Source organism: Geospiza fortis, unplaced genomic scaffold (assembly GCF_000277835.1).
Source record: "Geospiza fortis unplaced genomic scaffold, GeoFor_1.0 scaffold40, whole genome shotgun sequence".
NCBI classification, from domain to species: domain Eukaryota; kingdom Metazoa; phylum Chordata; class Aves; order Passeriformes; family Thraupidae; genus Geospiza; species Geospiza fortis.
In genome coordinates, this window is record NW_005054297.1 from 18,395,415 (window position 1) to 18,414,199 (window position 18,785).

An 18,785-nucleotide genomic window follows, 5' to 3' on the forward strand; every position below is an offset into this window, starting at 1 on the left:
TTCCCTACAAAAATTAAAGGGATATTTCCACAAAAACAATAGTTGTGTTCCAAGAGATTAAGTGACTAAATGTTAGAGGTTCACTATAGATACAAACAAACTACGAATCCTAAAGTTCTCCAAAATTAATATTAAGTAGTTACTGCATCATTCAAAGGCATTCCAAAAATAAAATCCATAAAAGCAATGCAGAAAACCAATACAATATTTCCTCTTAAGGTAGTGCTTCTAAGCTAGGAGAGAAACAAGATTTAGAAAATCCTAGCACCATCATTACCCTTCCAGGGAGAGCTATTTGCACAGCAGAGAGCTTTACGCTTGCTTACAAGGAGACCCACATAGCCTCCCCCTCTCTTTTCTGACTTCCTGGGTGAGAGCAACACACACCTTTCACCCACAGGTTTCCACTGAACCAGCCAGAGGTCTTCCCTGCCTTCCCCACCACGAATCCCTGGCTATACCCACAAGGAAGCCCAGCAAAGCTCTGTTAATGAAATCAGTCTGGAAGGATGCCTCGGCAGCCCTCCCTCCTGTACTGCCACGTGCATACATCAAGGAGCACCCAGGAGTCCCTGCCTGCTTGGCTGTGGTCAGGCAGGAGTCTGAGGAAATGTTTATCAGTGTCCCACAGCCTCTTGAACTTAGCAAGGTATTTTATCTTTATTTTATTAAACAGATAATAATCAATCTGCAAAGATAAGCATGACAGGAATGTTTAATACAAAATAATGAGTTCCCACCAGCTATAGTGCCTTAGGATAAATTTCCCTCAAAGCTAAGCCTACAGTGAAAATTGATACTGCCTGTACATATTCTTTACCAAGATGTTATGTGGCAACATTATAAGGAACAGGGGGAGGCTTAGAGTTCATGAATGCCATCCACTGGCTTGGAACAGACACTGAAAAATTATTTCCAAATAAAACCAAAAGCAGGAATTCTTGATGAGCATAATTACCCACAATAGCATCAAACTGGAAAACTGTTTAAGTAAAACATGCCAGTAATTTTTTCGTTGTAAGAGAATGGGAAGCATTTTCCCCCACTCCCATCACTCCAACAGACTCTTACTGTGCTTCTCAGGGATAAGTGCACAACAGCTTATTTGTTTCTTCCTATTTAACTCCTTCTCTATAGATTTGCCCTGTGTTTCACTGTTGTGAATTACAGCTAAGTACCACCGGGTTGTTTGTTTTTCAATGCATATAGGGACCACTCTTTGTTTTGTTAATGTAAATCTGCAAGCTTTCATTGGTTAATCATGAAAGCTTTGCCAAATAGACTACACAAATTTGAGATGCCTGCAGGTTGGCCCATCTCTGTCTGGGTGCTCCCATAGTGCTGGAGGACAAAGAGAATGGGAATGCCTCCTCCCACAGGAAATGCTCTTTAACCACTATCCCAGAGGAAGGAAGAACACTGCCTCCAAAATCAAATACTATTTCTCTTTAAAAAGAAGATCCATTTTCTCAGACATTTTCTATTAAAATACTGATCAGGTTAGACTGACCAACGTTTCATAGGGTGTAGAGGAACACACTTCAAGATGATGGCAGCTGGAATTCATGGACTAGAAATGAAAAATCTAGGTGCAGCCAAAACCACATTATTTCATAAAGCAGATCTGCTCTCTGGTATTAGAGAACGCAATTTAAAGTGACCTATCAGCTAAAAAGAGAACACACTGAGCATTAATGTGCTTGAACAACAACAACAACATAAGAGTTGGGTTGCTTTTGAAACAAACAGATCCATTAGTGTGATTATGCTAATAAATACATCAATTAGGTTTTAGGCAGAGTCTAATATAGACTAATTTCTGCTCTCAGGAAAGGCACACTGCCCTAGAGTAAAGAGCAAATTTTACAGCAGATGAACAATAAGTAGCCAAGCAACGGAATCATTTCACCATCACCTAAATGTATTTTCCTATCCCAGAAATGCAAGTGGTTTCAGAATCAAAGAGAAGAACAGAGAAAGGATGACATTATTTGCACAGCCCGCACACTCCATCCCAATAAGCCAGCTCTTAGCCTGATCAGGCCAAGCCTAACAGAAGTTCAGGGTCACAAGAGATGGCACAGAATGCACCAAATATAATCAATATGCACATGTATTTCAGATGTTTCTGCAGCCATTTGAGAAGAGAGAAAGTTGGTCTGCAGCAGCAACAGAGGGGAGTTGGGAAGAGGAAAATCTGCTAGTTCTGGCTGGTGGTGAGAGCTCAGGACAAACACTCCAGACATGGTTTCAGGGGTCCTCCACAGCTTTGCTCTGCTCAACAAAACCAACTTAAGGACATCTAGGGAGGTTCTATAACAGCAGAACACCTTCTCTGCTCCCCACTTCCCAGTCAGTTGTTCCTTATCCTTTCACACAAATCAGAAATCAGAGGAGAAACAGCTGCAAAGATAAGGCAAGCATAAACAAATGGTTCTTGGGCAAGCAGGCTTGAGGTGCAAGCAATATCTTGTATTAAGAGGAGAGATATAAGGAGAAAGAGATGAGACAGGGAGTGGAATTAGTATGAAAGTGAGCAGGTGCCATTTGCATTAGAAAACAGGCAAACAAACACCAAACAAACTCGTGATATGTAGGAGCTCGGTGATGTTTTTAACAAGCTCCGTAGAGTTCACTAACACAGTTAAGAAGAATGCAATTGGGAAACACCTCCCTGCAATAGTCCAGGAAAACCTCTCATCCAGTGGTATAATGTGCTGGAACTCAAACCCCTTCTTTCCACACCACAGCTGAATGCTCAGTGCCCCTAAGATCACTATAGTTCACAGTCACCAGACCACCATGGGCAGTCATAATTCATAAAGATAATGAGGAGAAAACCATCCACACTAACGGAAATTCAACATATTTCAACTAACTCTACAGAGGCAAGTTGCAAAGAAGAGCTCAGTATGCCTTTCATACATTTCAAGCATTTATCCCTTTCAACAGTACAATCATCTCCAGTATACTATTAAGCAGAATTTTATGCATTTTCTGCCACTGAGCTAAAATGCTGACTACATTAGAGATCTAACAAATGTTGTAGCTTATCATCCTTACTATCTCCGCTTCACCAAACAAAAAGAAATCTAAAATTAAATTTAAAAAGAAAAATCGTAATTCATTCAAATCTTAGTAATGGGCTGGAAAAGAAGCATGTTTAGTTTTGAATGAGCTACAGTGAAACGTTAAATACCTCAGTTGTTTCAGGAACTCAACATCGGAGCTGCTGTTAATGAGCTTGATGAACTCCTCATAAGAAGGAGCATATGTGTAGTCTTTCTTCTGATGCTCATTCATCTGTTCTCTGTACTCCAGCTGGCTGAGTAGCATCCGGTTAATGTAATCTGGATCACTCAGCAGTTCCACCACTGGTTTCAGTACTGGAGAGAAAAAATATTTTAAAACAAAATCCTTATGTTGAAAAATAACTGCTGTCTTGCAAATTAAAACTGCAGATAAAAGGCAGAAATAAATATCCAAGTTTATAGACATCAAAAAATCCAAAACCAGTCATCTGGACAACACAGTACATTTGAGATTGCATATACTTTCTTGATAAAACTGGTTATTTTATTAGAGAAATTGATGTACATTGACAAAGCTGAGCTCTATTTGGAGAATGAAAACACTTGGAATTTTTTATGCTGTGTGTTTGGAAGGCTATGACATTATAGCCAGTATAAATGAAAGTAAACTGAATTGTGTAATATACTTGGGACTTCATAATTTCTGAGTTTGACAGTGACATAAAAAGTTTGTACTGTATTTATAAACTGTAGTTGATAAAAACAAAGTAGAAATCCCTCAATTAAAAAAAACCACACTGCATAAATCAAAGTGTAAAATAATGAATTAAATATAATATAATGATTCAGTTATAGGATCCACAGATTTAAGGATGTGTTTATTCATCTGAATGTAATATAAAAGGTCAGAAATATTCATATAATCCCTATAAATAATGCCAAGGAAAGCTTCAAAAGTATTCCTCTAAGAAAAAACAGAACGAGAAAGGACAAAATGTGTTTCATCCTGAAATGTGATAAGCAGCCTGGCATCAGATCATGAGAGTTAAGTAAGTATATGCTTGATTTTGTGAATATAGTGTCTTACTGGCTATCACAGAAATTAAACTCCAGAATGTAAAAGCAGAGCATCAAGACTTATACATGATAAACTTTGTAATTGCTGCTATTGTACATGTACAAATCATCTCTTATCTTTGATCTACCTTTTGTTGCAAGTATTTCTGCAAGGACTATGCGCAAGCTGACAGACTGGACATCCTTTGAGGGTAGGAGACAATACACCAGAACTTGAGAACATTTTTGCAGAAATCTTACTTCTTCATCAGAGCTCCTCAAGCATGAGTGCAGTAAAAAAGGTCTTGGTGGATCTTCCTGCCTAGAGAGAGAAGAGGAGAGAATTTACATACACTTGTATCAGAAGTCACCTAGGATCATCAGTTGCTAATTGATAAAATGCTGCAGCATGAACACTGGGTGGGAGCTGTGCTGAACATGCACAGCAACATGCTGCTGGGTGAGTAAGCCCATGATACACACTGTGTTGTTTGCAGACTCCTCACAAACAAGTTTTTGGATGACAGCTCTGAAAGAAACAGAGAGCAAATCTCCCTCACCTGGATTCTGTGCCCAATACTATTTAGTTTATCTCCTTGCAGGTGCCAATGGTTTTCTGGACTTTTGAGAACATGTTTGACTGGACTCCTTAGTGCAGGTCACAGCTGTACCTTTTCCTTATACAAAAACAGCTGCAGAAGCAGAGACAAGGTATCCTAGCAGTTCATTTATGGCCACATGCCTGATGTGCTCCAATCCATTTTAACAACAAGGTGACCGAGCCAGTGGTTCCAGACAGACAGACAGACACAGTGTCACCGGAGAGGCACCACAGTACCTTACAAAGGCACCCAATACTGGTTATCAGTAGAAGGCTCTAAGGAGCTACAAAGGCTTGTATCTGTCATGTCTCATACCAATACCTGCTCCTATTTTCCATAACATCTGCTTTCTCCCCAGAGCTGGAGGCTGCCAACCTGGCTAGGTTAGGTTGCCATCCTAGTCAACTGACTGCTACTCACAGAGCTACTCTATTGCCTGTGTTTGGGGAAAAAGTGACCAAGAACTGTATACAGTCAAACCAAATGTTTTCAGCCAGACACCACTATAAGGCCAATAGTGACAGGCAGAATAATAAAATAACTAATTTTTGCTAGTCAGTTCAGGAGGATGAAAATACATTGGAATAGTAACAATAACTCTGATTTTGTTCTAGTAATACAATAATTTGTCTTAAGGAGACTAAAATTAGTTTTACAATTAATTTTCAGGAAAACAAATGTAAAGATGACATTTGGGTTTGATTTGACTAATGCCTTTAACTCAACCACAAATCAAATGCTTTGTTTGCAAACATGGATCATGAAAGGTGTTTCAATTGTCATAGGTAAGACAAATTTCAAAACAAGTCCCTTGGAACATCTTGGATATAAATACTCTTTTCTGAAGAGTAGTGGTTTATGAAGTTGACGTGTAATCTTCATTATCAACCAGTCCAGGTGGTGCAGCTGACTGAGCTCAAAGCTGTTTATCTTGCTCTGGTAGGCTCTTTTCTCAGTGGCAGCTGAATACATAGCTATTTTCCTCAGCGCATTTCTACTTTTCTTTCCTACTCCAGACATATCCTGAAGCCTCCTCTACACCACACCAAACATCCCCTGTCGTGTTCTCCCTTAAAGGCACTCATTATTTGTCCAAACCCAGACAAGTCTCAGGCAGATTACTGACAGAAAGTCTGGGTCATTTACCTACAGCCACCTCTTATTGTGGAAGTAAAGTCTTCCAGACAGGTTGATGTACCTAAAGTCAGCCACTTAGAAACACAGCCAGGAGCGTAGCCAAAATGCTGGCAAACAGGTGACTCACAGGGAACATAGAATAATTAAGGTTGAAAAAGCCCTTCTAGATCATCAAGTCCACCATTAAACCACGTCCTTAAGTACCACGCCTACATGGATTTTTAACACTTCCCAGGACAGTAATTTTCTCACTTCCCTGGACAGCCTGTTTCAATGCTTGACCATCTTTTCAGTGAATAAATTTTTCCTAATAATGTAAACTTCCCCTGGCACAGCTTGAGACCATTTCCTCTTATCCTATTGCTTGCTACCTGGGAAAGGACACAGACCCCCACTTGGCTACAACCTGCTTTAAGGCAGTTCTCTCAGTAGAGAGCAATAAGAGCCTCCTCTTCTCCAGAGGACTCTCACTAAACACCCCCAGCTCCCTTGGCCACTCCTCATAAGGCTGGTCCTCTAGACCCTTCTCCAGCTTTGTTGCCCTCCTCTGGACATGCTCCAGCATTTCCAGGCCTTTCTTGCAGTGAAGGACCCAAAACTAAACCCAGGATTCAAGATACAGCCTCACCAGTACCAAGTACAAGAACTTATGCCTGGAAATGATTCCTGTGTATTAACAGCCACGATACAGAGTTAGAACTAAATGCAAATGGTGACTGCTTTTTGGCCTGTGAACAAACCTCATCTATTTTGGACACCTTATTTCTTGCATAGTGATTAAATCAAGATATACCTTCAGAGCACGTGAAAGCATAAAACAGAGCCATAATGCACAGAAAATTTAATTGAACTGAGATTAGCCTTGTCTTCAACATCTATCTACAAGTCCCCTGAGGAATGCCAGCCTGTTTGAGACTGCAAACACACTGGAGCATTAACTGTACCTATAGTGTCACCTATGCAAGAGAACTGTCTCCCTACTGCAAAAATTTATTCCCAGTCAAGAGCCAACACATACAGCTTTGCTGAGCTGGACCTATGCCAGGATTTTTCTGCCACACAGTCAGGAGAACACAAATGGAAAATGGAACAGAATAAACAAGCACTTAGGCAAATATTTGGTTCTTACCCTTCTAATTTGTCTAATGTGTTCCTGCCTACAGGAATGCAAGGGGGGAGCAGAGTTGCCTACTCTCCAGTTTACAGGCTGCTCAAGATCTTCATTTTTTCCTGGCATTGTCTCCATTACCTAAGAAGATATGGCTCTCTAGAACAGGTTTTCCTAGCCAAACTGTATCTACATATGATCTTAAAAGCAAAAGGGAAGACATTTATGAAAATAGAGAAACAAAGTATTCAGGAAATTCAACTCTAAATAAGCCTTGCCTGTCAGTGCCAAACAGTTCTGTCAACAAATCCTGCATCATCACTCTTGGGCAAGAGAAACAAAAGGAAGACTGAAAGCAGGAGAGGAAGTTTAGGGGGAAGCTGAACAGCTACAGAATAAATCAATATGACAGTGATAAATCAGACAAGATAAAACATACTGGTTTATATCCTCCTTTGCATGCATACAGGAAGCATTACAGCTCTATTTGTCTCAATATTACCATTGATGAGCTTGCAGGGAAATACTGTCTGTCAACTAAAGGTCTGACCAGTAAACAGCTGCCCTTTTAACCCAGGCTTCCCCTCCACTGAGACACATTTAAAAAGAGAGCAGTGAGCAACCAGAGAAGTATTAACACCACTGCTCAGCCATCAAACCATGTCTGTTTACTACCTTGGAACAATAGCTAAGATGCCCTGATCAGGCATTCTTAAGGCTTGATATAAAACCTAGATCTTCAGTTCTGTAAGAATGTGGCACTGTTCATTTTGCAGAGACCAACAGAAAAAGCAGAAATTTAAGTGCAATCCACATACACAAAGTGGAGTGCTGATACATCTCTCCAGTGTCAATAAAGCTATTAAGCACTATTAAATAACCCAAATAGTAACATAGACATTATTTCTTTTCCTATCTAATTCTGAACATGTATTACTAGCACTGTGTGGTTGGATTTTCCAAACAAACAGTCCCTTAGTAATCACAGAAAACTGAACAAAAACTCTGTGCAGATATTTTTAGACAGAGCATTAAAATCCCAGTCCATTAGCCATAAATTCTGAGCACAACTGTGCGCAGTGAACTAATATAAATGTGGCATTCTAGAAAATAGTTCCAAAACAGGCATGATACGAGCTCTGGAAACCAGGCTCAATTAATCTCCTTTAGACAATATTCAAATAATGGCAAGTGGCAACTTAATTCATTTGTGTCTTCTTGAACAATTAAGACTGAAGTAATAGTGACAATAGCCATCTGTCAAGACGCAGGTGACTTTTTTAAAACAGTAGACAGAATGCTCTATACAGCATTCTTACAGATCATACCCATCTTTTGTCCCCCAGGAGCTACAAAGCCAGCCTTGACCTTGCCCAAATTCCTTTTCTGTAATTTTATGAAGAAGCTTCTCTGAATTTTTACCACTATCCAATACTTTTATATAGTGCCAGAAAGCAAAGGGATTTCCTTCAGTTGCACCTCAAAGCACTGGAAGACCAAGCAGCAGAGTACAAATAAAGATGAATAGATAGGACCTGCCAAAGTGAATTCCTTTGTACCAGGTCTGTTCCAAGCTGTACTTTTCTTTGGGAACAAACTGACACCTACTGTAACTATCCTCTGCTAGGAGGTGACTTTGTGCATTTACTGCCTGCGTATCCCACTGAGTGTCAGCAGGGTTAAGACTTTACCCCTTACTGCTGTGAGCCTACAGCTCATCCAGCACTTTATAAAGGAAAGCAGAAAACCAGATTTGCTGCAGTATTCCTTAAAACATTACCAGGGTTATAGAACTATCATCATTTCCTTCCCATACTATAAGTAAGCAACTCTGAGACAATATCAACATTTTTTTAACAACAACACCTCATTTCTCAGGAATGCAGGACCTATGGCCATTTCATAAAACCAGACTATCACCTGGAACTCCAGGTTTCCCAGTACAGCAATCTCATGGAAATCTTTTTTCGCCAAGAATCCACTCTAGATATCCAAATTTTTGACAAGGACCATCTGGTAACCGTCTGTATTATAAAGACTCAGGAGTATTAAAACCTGGTATTTGTGCTTGTATGCATGACCCTGACACAAAGCATCTTTGACAAACGTAAGTCAGTTTGCTTTGAAATTAAGGCAGGAAGCAAATTTACACACACATTCCCTCCCCCCTAAAAAAGAAAAAACATGCACCCAGAAAAACAGCCAACCAACCCAAAAAAACCCCAAAGAAAAACACCAAACAAACAAAAAAATTCAAACAACAAAACCATGTAAAAAATTAACAATTCCTCTACAGAAAATTATTTAAGGGATAGATGGATAACAAAGTGTTTCCTTCAGCCTTGATATTTCTTTATTTAGTTTGTCAAGAGACAGCCTTGCAGAGCTCTATTTAAGTCTCAATCAGTACAATTGTGAGCAGAAGTGCACGTGCAACTCCAAATAAGTGTCATCAGTATTTTCAACATTCATCATGCATTTTCATTAAACCGACTCTGAGAAGCACCAGAGCCACAAGCAGGCTGCATCTCTTCACCTGTATCACCCTCAGAGCTGTAAGCTTCTTGACAATGCAGCAAAGTAAAAACGGCTTGAACTATATGAGTTTTCTAAGACATAAAAGAAACAAAACTTTAGACCTTTACAAGCCAGTATAACAAATATACTAGAAAAAAAATCTACTTTAAAAAAACAAATAAAGAAAAGAAAATCACATAAACCTCGAAAGCACAACAAAAATAGAAACAGCAGACAAAGCCAAACCCAAAATTTCCACAGCTGCTATTTTATCAAGATAAATCAGCAATTCTTATAAGTCATTTCAACTAATGTTTATGGTGCATAAAACCTCTCATTTATACATGCCACAGTTACCTCTTTCAGAAAAAAGCCATATTAGTAACAGAGGCAAAGAACTTATGAATGGCTTACAAACTGTAGTATGACCACATCAGCACTTAAATGTCTTAATGCTTATTATGGTGTTAAGGTTATACTCAGTCATTAACAGGAAACCCAACTTCCCACACTGAAGCATGAAAACAAATGGTGAGCTTTAGACCTGGTGCTAGCTATGGGCTGAATTTAATAACATGCTCAGGCCTTGGTTTTTCATGACTAATTTGCTCTCAGCACTTTCATACACAGCTGTTCCCATTGCAACAAACCTCTACAGTTTCATACTAATCCCCTTGACACACCTTTCCAGAGGCTGACTGTGGTAACCAGCTCTTAGCATTTCTGGTTTCTGGCAAATGGAATTACAAAAGATAAACAAGACCTGTGGGAGGTGTTTAGTTGCTATCCAGATAACTTGGATCTATAGAATTAACCAAGTTAAATCTCAAGTGTTATAACTCCCTTTGTATCAGTCTGCTCTTAATCAGTTTGTGGTGATATCACCTTTTTTTTTTTACTATCTTATCACAATACACATTGCAATCACAAAAAAATTGAAGTTATATACCCTATACATGCCAAGGTATTCATCTGGGCAAAAAAAAATTACAAGTTATTTTCTCCCCTTACTGCATCTGTAATAACAGAAAACAAAAGGAACATTATCAAAACATGTATGACACAAACTTTAATCCCCCAACAGCTTACCATACTGATCACTTAAGCAGCAATTTCCTCACAACATTTTCCAAGAGCACTGAGCTCTTAACTATATGTTCTGAATCAGCACTGGTAGCAGCCTGCAGACCCCAAGCATTCATGTTGCTAAGTCATAACTTATGCTGCAAGTCTGGGCACAAAAACACATAAAAACACTTCAGCATATACCAGCAGATGCTGTGTGGTAGACAACTGGTCAGAAGCAGCCTGCAATACCACATATTCACGTTTGCAGAAACCAATTCTTCCTCTGTCTCTGGGGTCAAAGGTGCCCCAGCTGTAGGTTAAAGACAGAGAACACCCAAAGCCAAAAGATATATGGGGGGAAAATTAAAGTACTACTAATAATAAAAAGAAAACCAATGTCAGTTGGCTTCTTGCTGGGGTTTGCTCAAAAAGCACTGCTAGTCAGGGGGTCCAAGACACAAGGATTAACTGCCTTCCAATCCCACATGCCTACTCTGCTGTTTTTTTCTGGGGTTATTTTCTTCCTAATGGCTGGTATGAGGCAATATTTTTGATTTGTGCTGAACATAGGTTGATAATACAGAGATGCCTTTGTTATTGCTGAGCAGCACTTGGACAGCATCAAGGCCCTTTTCTGTTTCTTGAATCGCCCCACTGCTGGGGGTGCACAAGGAGTTGGAAAGAGACAGCCAGGACAGGTGACTCCAGCTGACCAAAGGGATATTCCAGGCCATGTGGCATCATGCTCAGTGTGTAAAGCTGGGGGAAGGAGGAGGCAGGGGGGAATGTTTGGAGGGATTGCTTTGTACCTCCCAAGTCACTATTACATGTGATGGGGCCCTGCTCTCCTGGAGATGGTTGAACACCTGCCTGCCCATGGGAAGTGGCGAATTAATTGTTTGTTTTGCTCTGTATGCAGCTTTTGCTTTACCTATTCAACTGTCTTTATCTCAACCCACAAGTTTTCTCACTTTTAACCCACAAGTTCCTGCACTTACTTTTCCAGATCTCTCTGAGCATGCTGGTGGGGTAGTGAGTGAGTGGTTTGTGTGGGACTGTTGCTGGCTGAGGTTAAACCATGATACCTACTTAAATAATGCAGGCAAATCTTATTTTACCTATGCTGCCCTCAACAAAAAATAGGGGTTTATTTATCAAATGTTAATGGTTCTGTAAATATTTACAGCAGTTATTCTTAGCCCAAAGAAAGGGCAAGGGAACTCCCTTTCATGTGGACAGCTTCACAGAAAGATACTTACTATTTGTCCACATCTTGCTTAAATCCTTCTGGTACTGACTGAGCATTTCACCCAGAAGAATAGCTGCTTCTAGCTTTCAACAAACATGCTACCAGAGGGAGACTAAATTCCTGGGATCAGATAATTTCAGCCCCTGAAAAGCACACTGCTACCACAGACAACACTGCAGAGCCACATGCCAACATGACCATTTCCATCATTATACACCACCTTACTCAGCTCACAGTCCATCCTTGATTGCATAAAATGGAATTGCCAGTATTCAGCTTATATTCTAGTTAAAGTAACCAAGCAAAGATTTCTTAACAAGATATGAAGGAATGAAGGAATAAAAGGAAACACAAATGGCTGAATACTAACCTCTTTACTCTTACAGGATGCACTTGGCTAATCCTGTTATAAATGTGCTCCTGATCCTGTGCATATGGGAAAAGAGCAGTGGCTTCTAAAAATAAATCCAGGTCTGATTTTTTCTCCATATCTCAAATTCATATACTAGCTAATGCTGGACACAGGAAACTGTGTATCATATTCCATTTCTATACACCAAGCCAATACTAGAAATTAAATAGTTTCCTAATTAAATTATTCAAAATGCCACAAATTTTCTCACTGAAAAGTGACAGTTTCCTTTGAAATCCCAACTGAACCTCAAAGTACACCCCACTGACACATACAAGATGAAAAATTTGTGAACTGTCTTGCCCACAGCTTGCACTGCTCTATGTCACTCCAGACAGTTCTGCCCATGGCTAGAAGTGTCTCTGCCCTTATTTCACTCCATAAACGTGTGTGGCATGCACAGGAAAGACAGCTGCTGTTATGGAAAGCCAGGGGATAGAATAAAGAAATGGGAAACAGACCTAACACTACAGGGTTCCTTTCTCCCAGTGCCCTGTCTCCAACCGGCCACCATGGAAGTGGCCTCTCCTCTTATCAAAGAATCATAAAATGGTTTGGGTTGGAAGAGGCTTAAAGATCATCTAGTTCCAGCCCATGCCATGGACAGGGACACCTTCCACTAGACCAGGTTGCTCAAAGTCCCATCCAACCTGGCCTTGACCCATGCTTTGAAGGGAGACAAGGTCTCCCAGCACTTTTCTTCATTTCTAGCCTCTGCTGGCTATCTGCCTTGAGCTGTTTTTAACTAAGTGAATTTTTGAGATGGTTAAGATAAGCCAGATGGAAAGCAGGAGCAAAAGAAAAGACTGTAGCACCCTTCATCATTCTGAAGGGCCTCAGCCTATTTTCATCCCCTCAAACATCCTGGTTAATCACAGATTGAAGTTTGTCAGCGAAAGAAGAAATCTGTGTGTCCAACGTGCACCTAGTCACAAAACACATGAACTTCAGTCTGAAAAAACAAGACATCTGTCCTCCTGGGCATGGATGACTCCTTTCTGCTCTGCTAGTGGATTATTTGTTAACATAGGAAAACCAAGACAAAGTGGCTCAAGCAGCACTCCCTCCATAGACAGTATTAGAGGTATTTAAAACTTCATAAGCTGCCACACATGGACAAAATGCCCTTTGCCATCATGCTGCAGTATAAACTCAGTGGCAAGAAATGATGGAGCACTTCAAGAGGTATCACAACAGGAAAGATACCTCTCTCTAATTACAGCCTCTGTTCCACTATATCATCCAAAACTAACTGGATTCATTATGAGATACAGAAGGAAATGTGAATGCCAATTTACATTTATTACTGCCTTCAAAACATTAACAGAAAGCAGAGCAGATCAAGAAGATCTGCATTCCCTACCTTAGGAAGACATTTTTTTGTGTTTGAACTGTGACAATTCAACTGTGATTCAACCCAGTAGATAGTTGAACACCACACAGATCTTCACTCACTCCCTCACCCTCCCACAGTGAGACGAGGGAGAGAATAGGAAAAAAGGTGAAATTCCTGACTTTGGGGTGACCTAATTGCAGCCTTCAGGTACCTGAAGGGAGCCAAAAAGAAAGGTGAAGAGAGATTGTTTACAAGAGCCTGGTAGTGACAGGACAAGGGGCAATGGCTCCAACCTGAGAGGAGGCTTAGACTAGATATTAGGAAGAAATGCTTCCCAGTGAGGGTGGTGAGGCACTGGAACAGGCTTCCCAGACAAGTCATGGATGTCCCATCCCTGGAACTGCTCAAGGCCAGGTTGGATGGGGCATTGAGCAATCTGGTCTAATGAAAGGTGCCCCTTCCCACAGCAGGGGGTTGGAACTAGATGACCTTTAAGGTGTCTTCCAATCCAAGCCATTCTACGACTTGAGACAAAGAGAGTTTAATAGAACAGAAAAGACAAGGAAATTAATAATAATAATGATAATAATAATAACAGAATTAGAATATATAAACCAAGTGATGCACAACACAAATGCTCAACACCTGCTGGCTGATGCCCAGCCAGTTCCCAAGCAGTATCTCCCAGACAGCTTTTCACCTAATTTATATAATGAACATGACACTATATGGTATGGAATAATATCCCTTTGGCCAGCTGGGGTCTGCTGTCCCGGCTATGTCACTGCCCAGCTTCTTGTGCCGCCCATCCCCTCAGCTTCCTCACTGGCAGGGCAGTATGAGAAGCTAAAGTCCTTGACATAGCATAACACTGCTTAGGAACAGCTAGAACACCAGTGTTGTCAACATTCTTCTCAACCTAAATCCATAATACAGCACCATATCAGCTACTAGGAAGAAAATTAACTCTATCCCAGTTGAAAATCAGGACAACAATACAGAAAATAATTAAAGGCTTCCAAGCTAGAAATAACTTACTTTTTAGTTCTCAGTCTATAGCTTAAAATGTCAGCAGGTTCTAGCACAGTAAACTCCATAGCAGTAGGCAATTTGTACAAAACTCAAATTCTTGTTAAAACTACAAATTCTCTTAAATAGAAAACACTATCCGAGTATTTGCTGTGCTTTCAGGTTTATTATATGCATGCTCACATCACTCAGCAGCACAAATTCCATCTGTAGTGTATGAGCACAATGTCACCTTTCTGCTGACTTTGCCTGTACATAGCATTTAAGCTGTCTCTCCATCTGCTAAGAAATGGTGAGCCCTGTGCAATATCCATACAGCTCCCTGGACTTTCCGAACAAGTTTGGATGAGCAGCATGAGGGAATTCTAGTGCTTTACAACTTGCATCATGCAGCATCATGTTGCTGGTCTGTCAAACCAGACCTTTCTCCTCGTGAATTCACAGCCTTGCAGTCTGCAAAAACCAGTCACTAAGTCCAGTTCCAGCCTCTATAAATTGTTCAGTTAGAGCTGTTGGGTTGGTTTGTTTGGCTTTTTCTAGCCTGCTATTACACTAAATCTTTATAGGACTTTTTTTTCATTCCCATACTAATGCAGTCTTATCCAGATTTAAGGTGCATTTACTACTTCCAAGTGAAAAAGTTAACCAGAAAATAACGAAAATAATTTCTTTTAGTTCTACATAGTGGAAATAACAATCCAACAAAGACCAGATGAAGTGGTCATAATTCTCAGCAGATAAGAAGCCTCACCAACAATCAGCATTAATAATACTTAATATTTCTGCAACTCTGGGTCCTACATTCCCAGCTTCAAACAGAAAAACATTCAGATTTTAAAAAGGCAAAAAACAAACAACAAAAAAATTCAACTTCCTCATTCTTTAACTGTTCAAATCAAATTCTTCCCAAAAGCAAGCACTTTATTCTGATCAAGGGCAAGTGCAAGCATGATACTTAAAAACCAAGGAGCACACTTAGGAGTTTTATCTAAGATATTTCTTTTACTTCATTGCAGAGCTAAAAGAAAGTAGTACCTAGAACCCACTGCAAGATCTACTGCAAAGTACACACACCTTAATTTCTTATTTTCGTTCATGTAATCACCCTTTAGTGACTTTTCTTTTTCTATGCATTAGCTTACATAAAAATTAGCTAGGATCTACCACAAACACCTTAACTGTGTCTTCTAATACAGAAGAGAAAGAACTGCCAATGGTAATAGATTGATCACTGACAGAACACAATTGCTCTTGTCTGAGGGGGTGTCAAAAATACATGGATCTAACTGTAGGTAAAACAACTTCACAGAATAAAATGTACAGTCTAAATCTGAATGGCCAAAGCATATTCCAGTTAGGATAACCAAGATGCAGGTAAGTGCAGGTACAAAACCAGATTCCATGCACAATTAGAGAAATTGTGCATTCAGATGTGGGAGCTGCAAAGGCTAAGATTTCCTGTTTGGAATTACAATTTGGGTGGAACTCTAGTATTCAGGGCTTTTTCAAGTGGACAAAGAGATCCTTGCCAAAGAGGAAATTTATGAAATTAGCAAGATAACTTAAGCAGAGAAAGAAAATACAGCCAACAATTTTTCCACTAGCAAAATCTTGTTACTGCAGGACAGGCCACCTACAGAAATCACAAGGCTTTGCCTCCCAGGGCTAGAAGAAATGGAAAACTGAATGGAATTATTCCTGGTGCTATTCTGAGAAAGGTGCAAATAACTATCTTCTTGTCTGTTGACTGCACTGACAGTGGCCCTTCTTCCCATTGCATGTTCACAGTACTTTGCAGGATCTGCTTACACAGCCCACCTCCTACTGTGAACAAAGAATTCATGGATTAAACTGAAAAGAGTAGTGAATCCAAACTCTTAGAAAAAGGAGTGCAAGTGTTTCCTTACAGACATCCTGAAGCCTGCTTGATCTCTAAAACTGATAATAAGCTTGAACTATTTCATCAGTTTTATACAGTCTTCATCACTTTGATTTAGCACATCTGTAAGTGAAGAGAGAAGTAGAAAATTCCAAAGAACTGCAGTTTTGTTTTTACCTGGCATTGGCTCCTTTAAGGTCACAGAAGTGCGAGAGCAAAGCTTTCACTACATCATTGCAGACAACTTTAACTACATCAATGTGACTCAGCCTCTGTCGCAGCTGCTTGGCAATCTCCCAAAAGTCTTCAGAGAGCAGCTGGTACAGCTGCCCCTCATCTCTGCTCAGATGCCCATACCAGGACAGGATGTAATCTCTATAGCTGTAGTCAAACACTGAAAGGAGAAACAAAACAATAAATAGCAAAAACTGCAAAAGGACAAGGCACACCAAGATAGGAAAAATGTAACCCTCAACTCATCTCAAACACTGGATGGGCAATAGGCTTCACATCCACTTCTTACCGAAGAAAGTCAAGCTGGCAAGGTTACAGCAATCTGCACCTAACAGGTTACTGCAGGTCACTTTGCAAAGCAAAGCCTTAAAGTGGATTTGCTCAGACAATCAGGCTACCAGCTACACACAAACCTCAGACTAATACCTGTCTCTCAGCAGTGCCTTCAGTTATATGAACTATCATATAATTTGGCTGTGTCTAAAATGTTGCAGACTGAAGCCAGCTTTCTTTACATAGGAACTGAATAGTCTCCATTCCAAAGTCATGGCTAAAAAGGGGAGGTGGTAATATTTTTGGATTTCCAAAGATATATACAACACAGAACACCACCACAGAAAGTACATTATAGGATCAGAAGAGCTAAGAGAGAACAAGTGGATTAGTGAGACCACATGAACTTAAAAATGACAAAGCATTCCAAACCATACCGACAAGCAATAACAATATTACTGTAATTGCAAATCCCATGGCAACACTGCCTTCTACCATTCTGACTTTGCTTTTTGCCATTTGTATGTCACCAGTTTTACTGATGTTTCACTCAGCAAATGTCCCTGGAAGTCTAAGAGAGCAGGAGGTGGTTCAGAGAGAACACATGAACTATTTAGCAGTTGCAACAAGACGGGGGAAAAGCTGGGGTTGTAAGAGTAAATTTGCATCTATCAGATAATAAAAAGGACGGAATAAAGTCATGTGCCTGGTAATTTGAGCAATTTATTTACTAAACAAGCAGGATTCAAACTTTCATATCAAAAGCCCATCTCATTTGTCAGTGTAAGCCCACAGTGCAAAGTAATCATAAGACTCCATAATTTCTTTCCACTTTGATAGAAGCTGTTTGTTTGGTAAATTATATAAATTATGAAAATCTCCCTGGAACTGGCCACAGTGAACTAACAGCATATTAATAGGCAACAGCTTAGATATTTTCACCTGCCTTTTCAGGCAAAACTAGCAAACCTCAACCAATATAACCTTGATAAAAACATTTCCAGAGAAATGGCTAAAACTGATTAAAGTTTCTAGTCAAATGCTTCTAGTCAAACTAGCTTCCTCAAGTGTATAAAGAAACCGAATCACTTCAATGAGTTTGCTGAAATATATAGTTAAAAGCCTTTTGCTAAGTCATTTCAAGACTTTTTAATTAATAATTCAGAAAAAATTCCACAGTTCTGTAAACAAATATATAACAGGTTTGATGATTTTTTTTTCTAATCCAGGAGAGAAAAAAGTACGCAGAGCCAAACAGCAGGATAGGAACTTCTAAAATACTTTTCTAAAACAGATTAAATATTTCACTGAAAACTCTTACCCACAAATACTAGAGAGTGATAAAAACAGTTATAAAAATAGTGGTCTTCTGATAAGCAAGCAGAGGAATAAACTGTCAAGACACCACAGAACAGAGGAAAAAGCATTTTAGAATCTGAAGTTTTATTACTGTTGAAGATTGCATGCAAGATGTTTTCCATTCCCATCTGTATGGCTGATTACCTTGTCAAGTGAGCAGTTTGCCTTATCTCTCTCTTTGAATGACCACATTCACACCTTCCTCGGGAGGGGGCCTCTGCTGATAACAGACTATTGAATATCAGCGCATGACTGATAAGAACTATAACATCCCATTGTGAGATGCTCCGCCCAGAGGGAGGAGCCAAGCACTGCTACCCCATATACTCTGAGATTCTGAAATTGCAGTTCAGTTTTGTTCTCCACGAGATTCCCCAGAGGAACAGCAGCTACCTTTTCCTCCCGGATCTTCAGAGGAAGACTACAGATTCCCCTTGCTCCAACAGAACCACACCTGATACTTCAGAGGACTGCAGCCACATTTTCAATCGGAC

General features: G+C 39.9%; 1 protein-coding gene across 1 annotated transcript in view; it reads right to left on the minus strand.

Moving 5' to 3' along the window:
• SNX25 (sorting nexin 25) overlaps nucleotides 1-18,785 on the minus strand; it is a 71,397-nt gene that overhangs the window by 45,731 nt on the left and 6,881 nt on the right. The window contains exons 2-4 of the mRNA XM_014311804.2: nucleotides 16,603-16,819; nucleotides 4,238-4,410; nucleotides 3,200-3,386 (exon numbers count right to left, since the gene is read on the minus strand). Of these exons, the coding sequence (XP_014167279.1) occupies nucleotides 3,200-3,386; nucleotides 4,238-4,410; nucleotides 16,603-16,819 (577 nt within the window). The remainder of the gene's footprint in view (nucleotides 1-3,199; nucleotides 3,387-4,237; nucleotides 4,411-16,602; nucleotides 16,820-18,785) is intronic.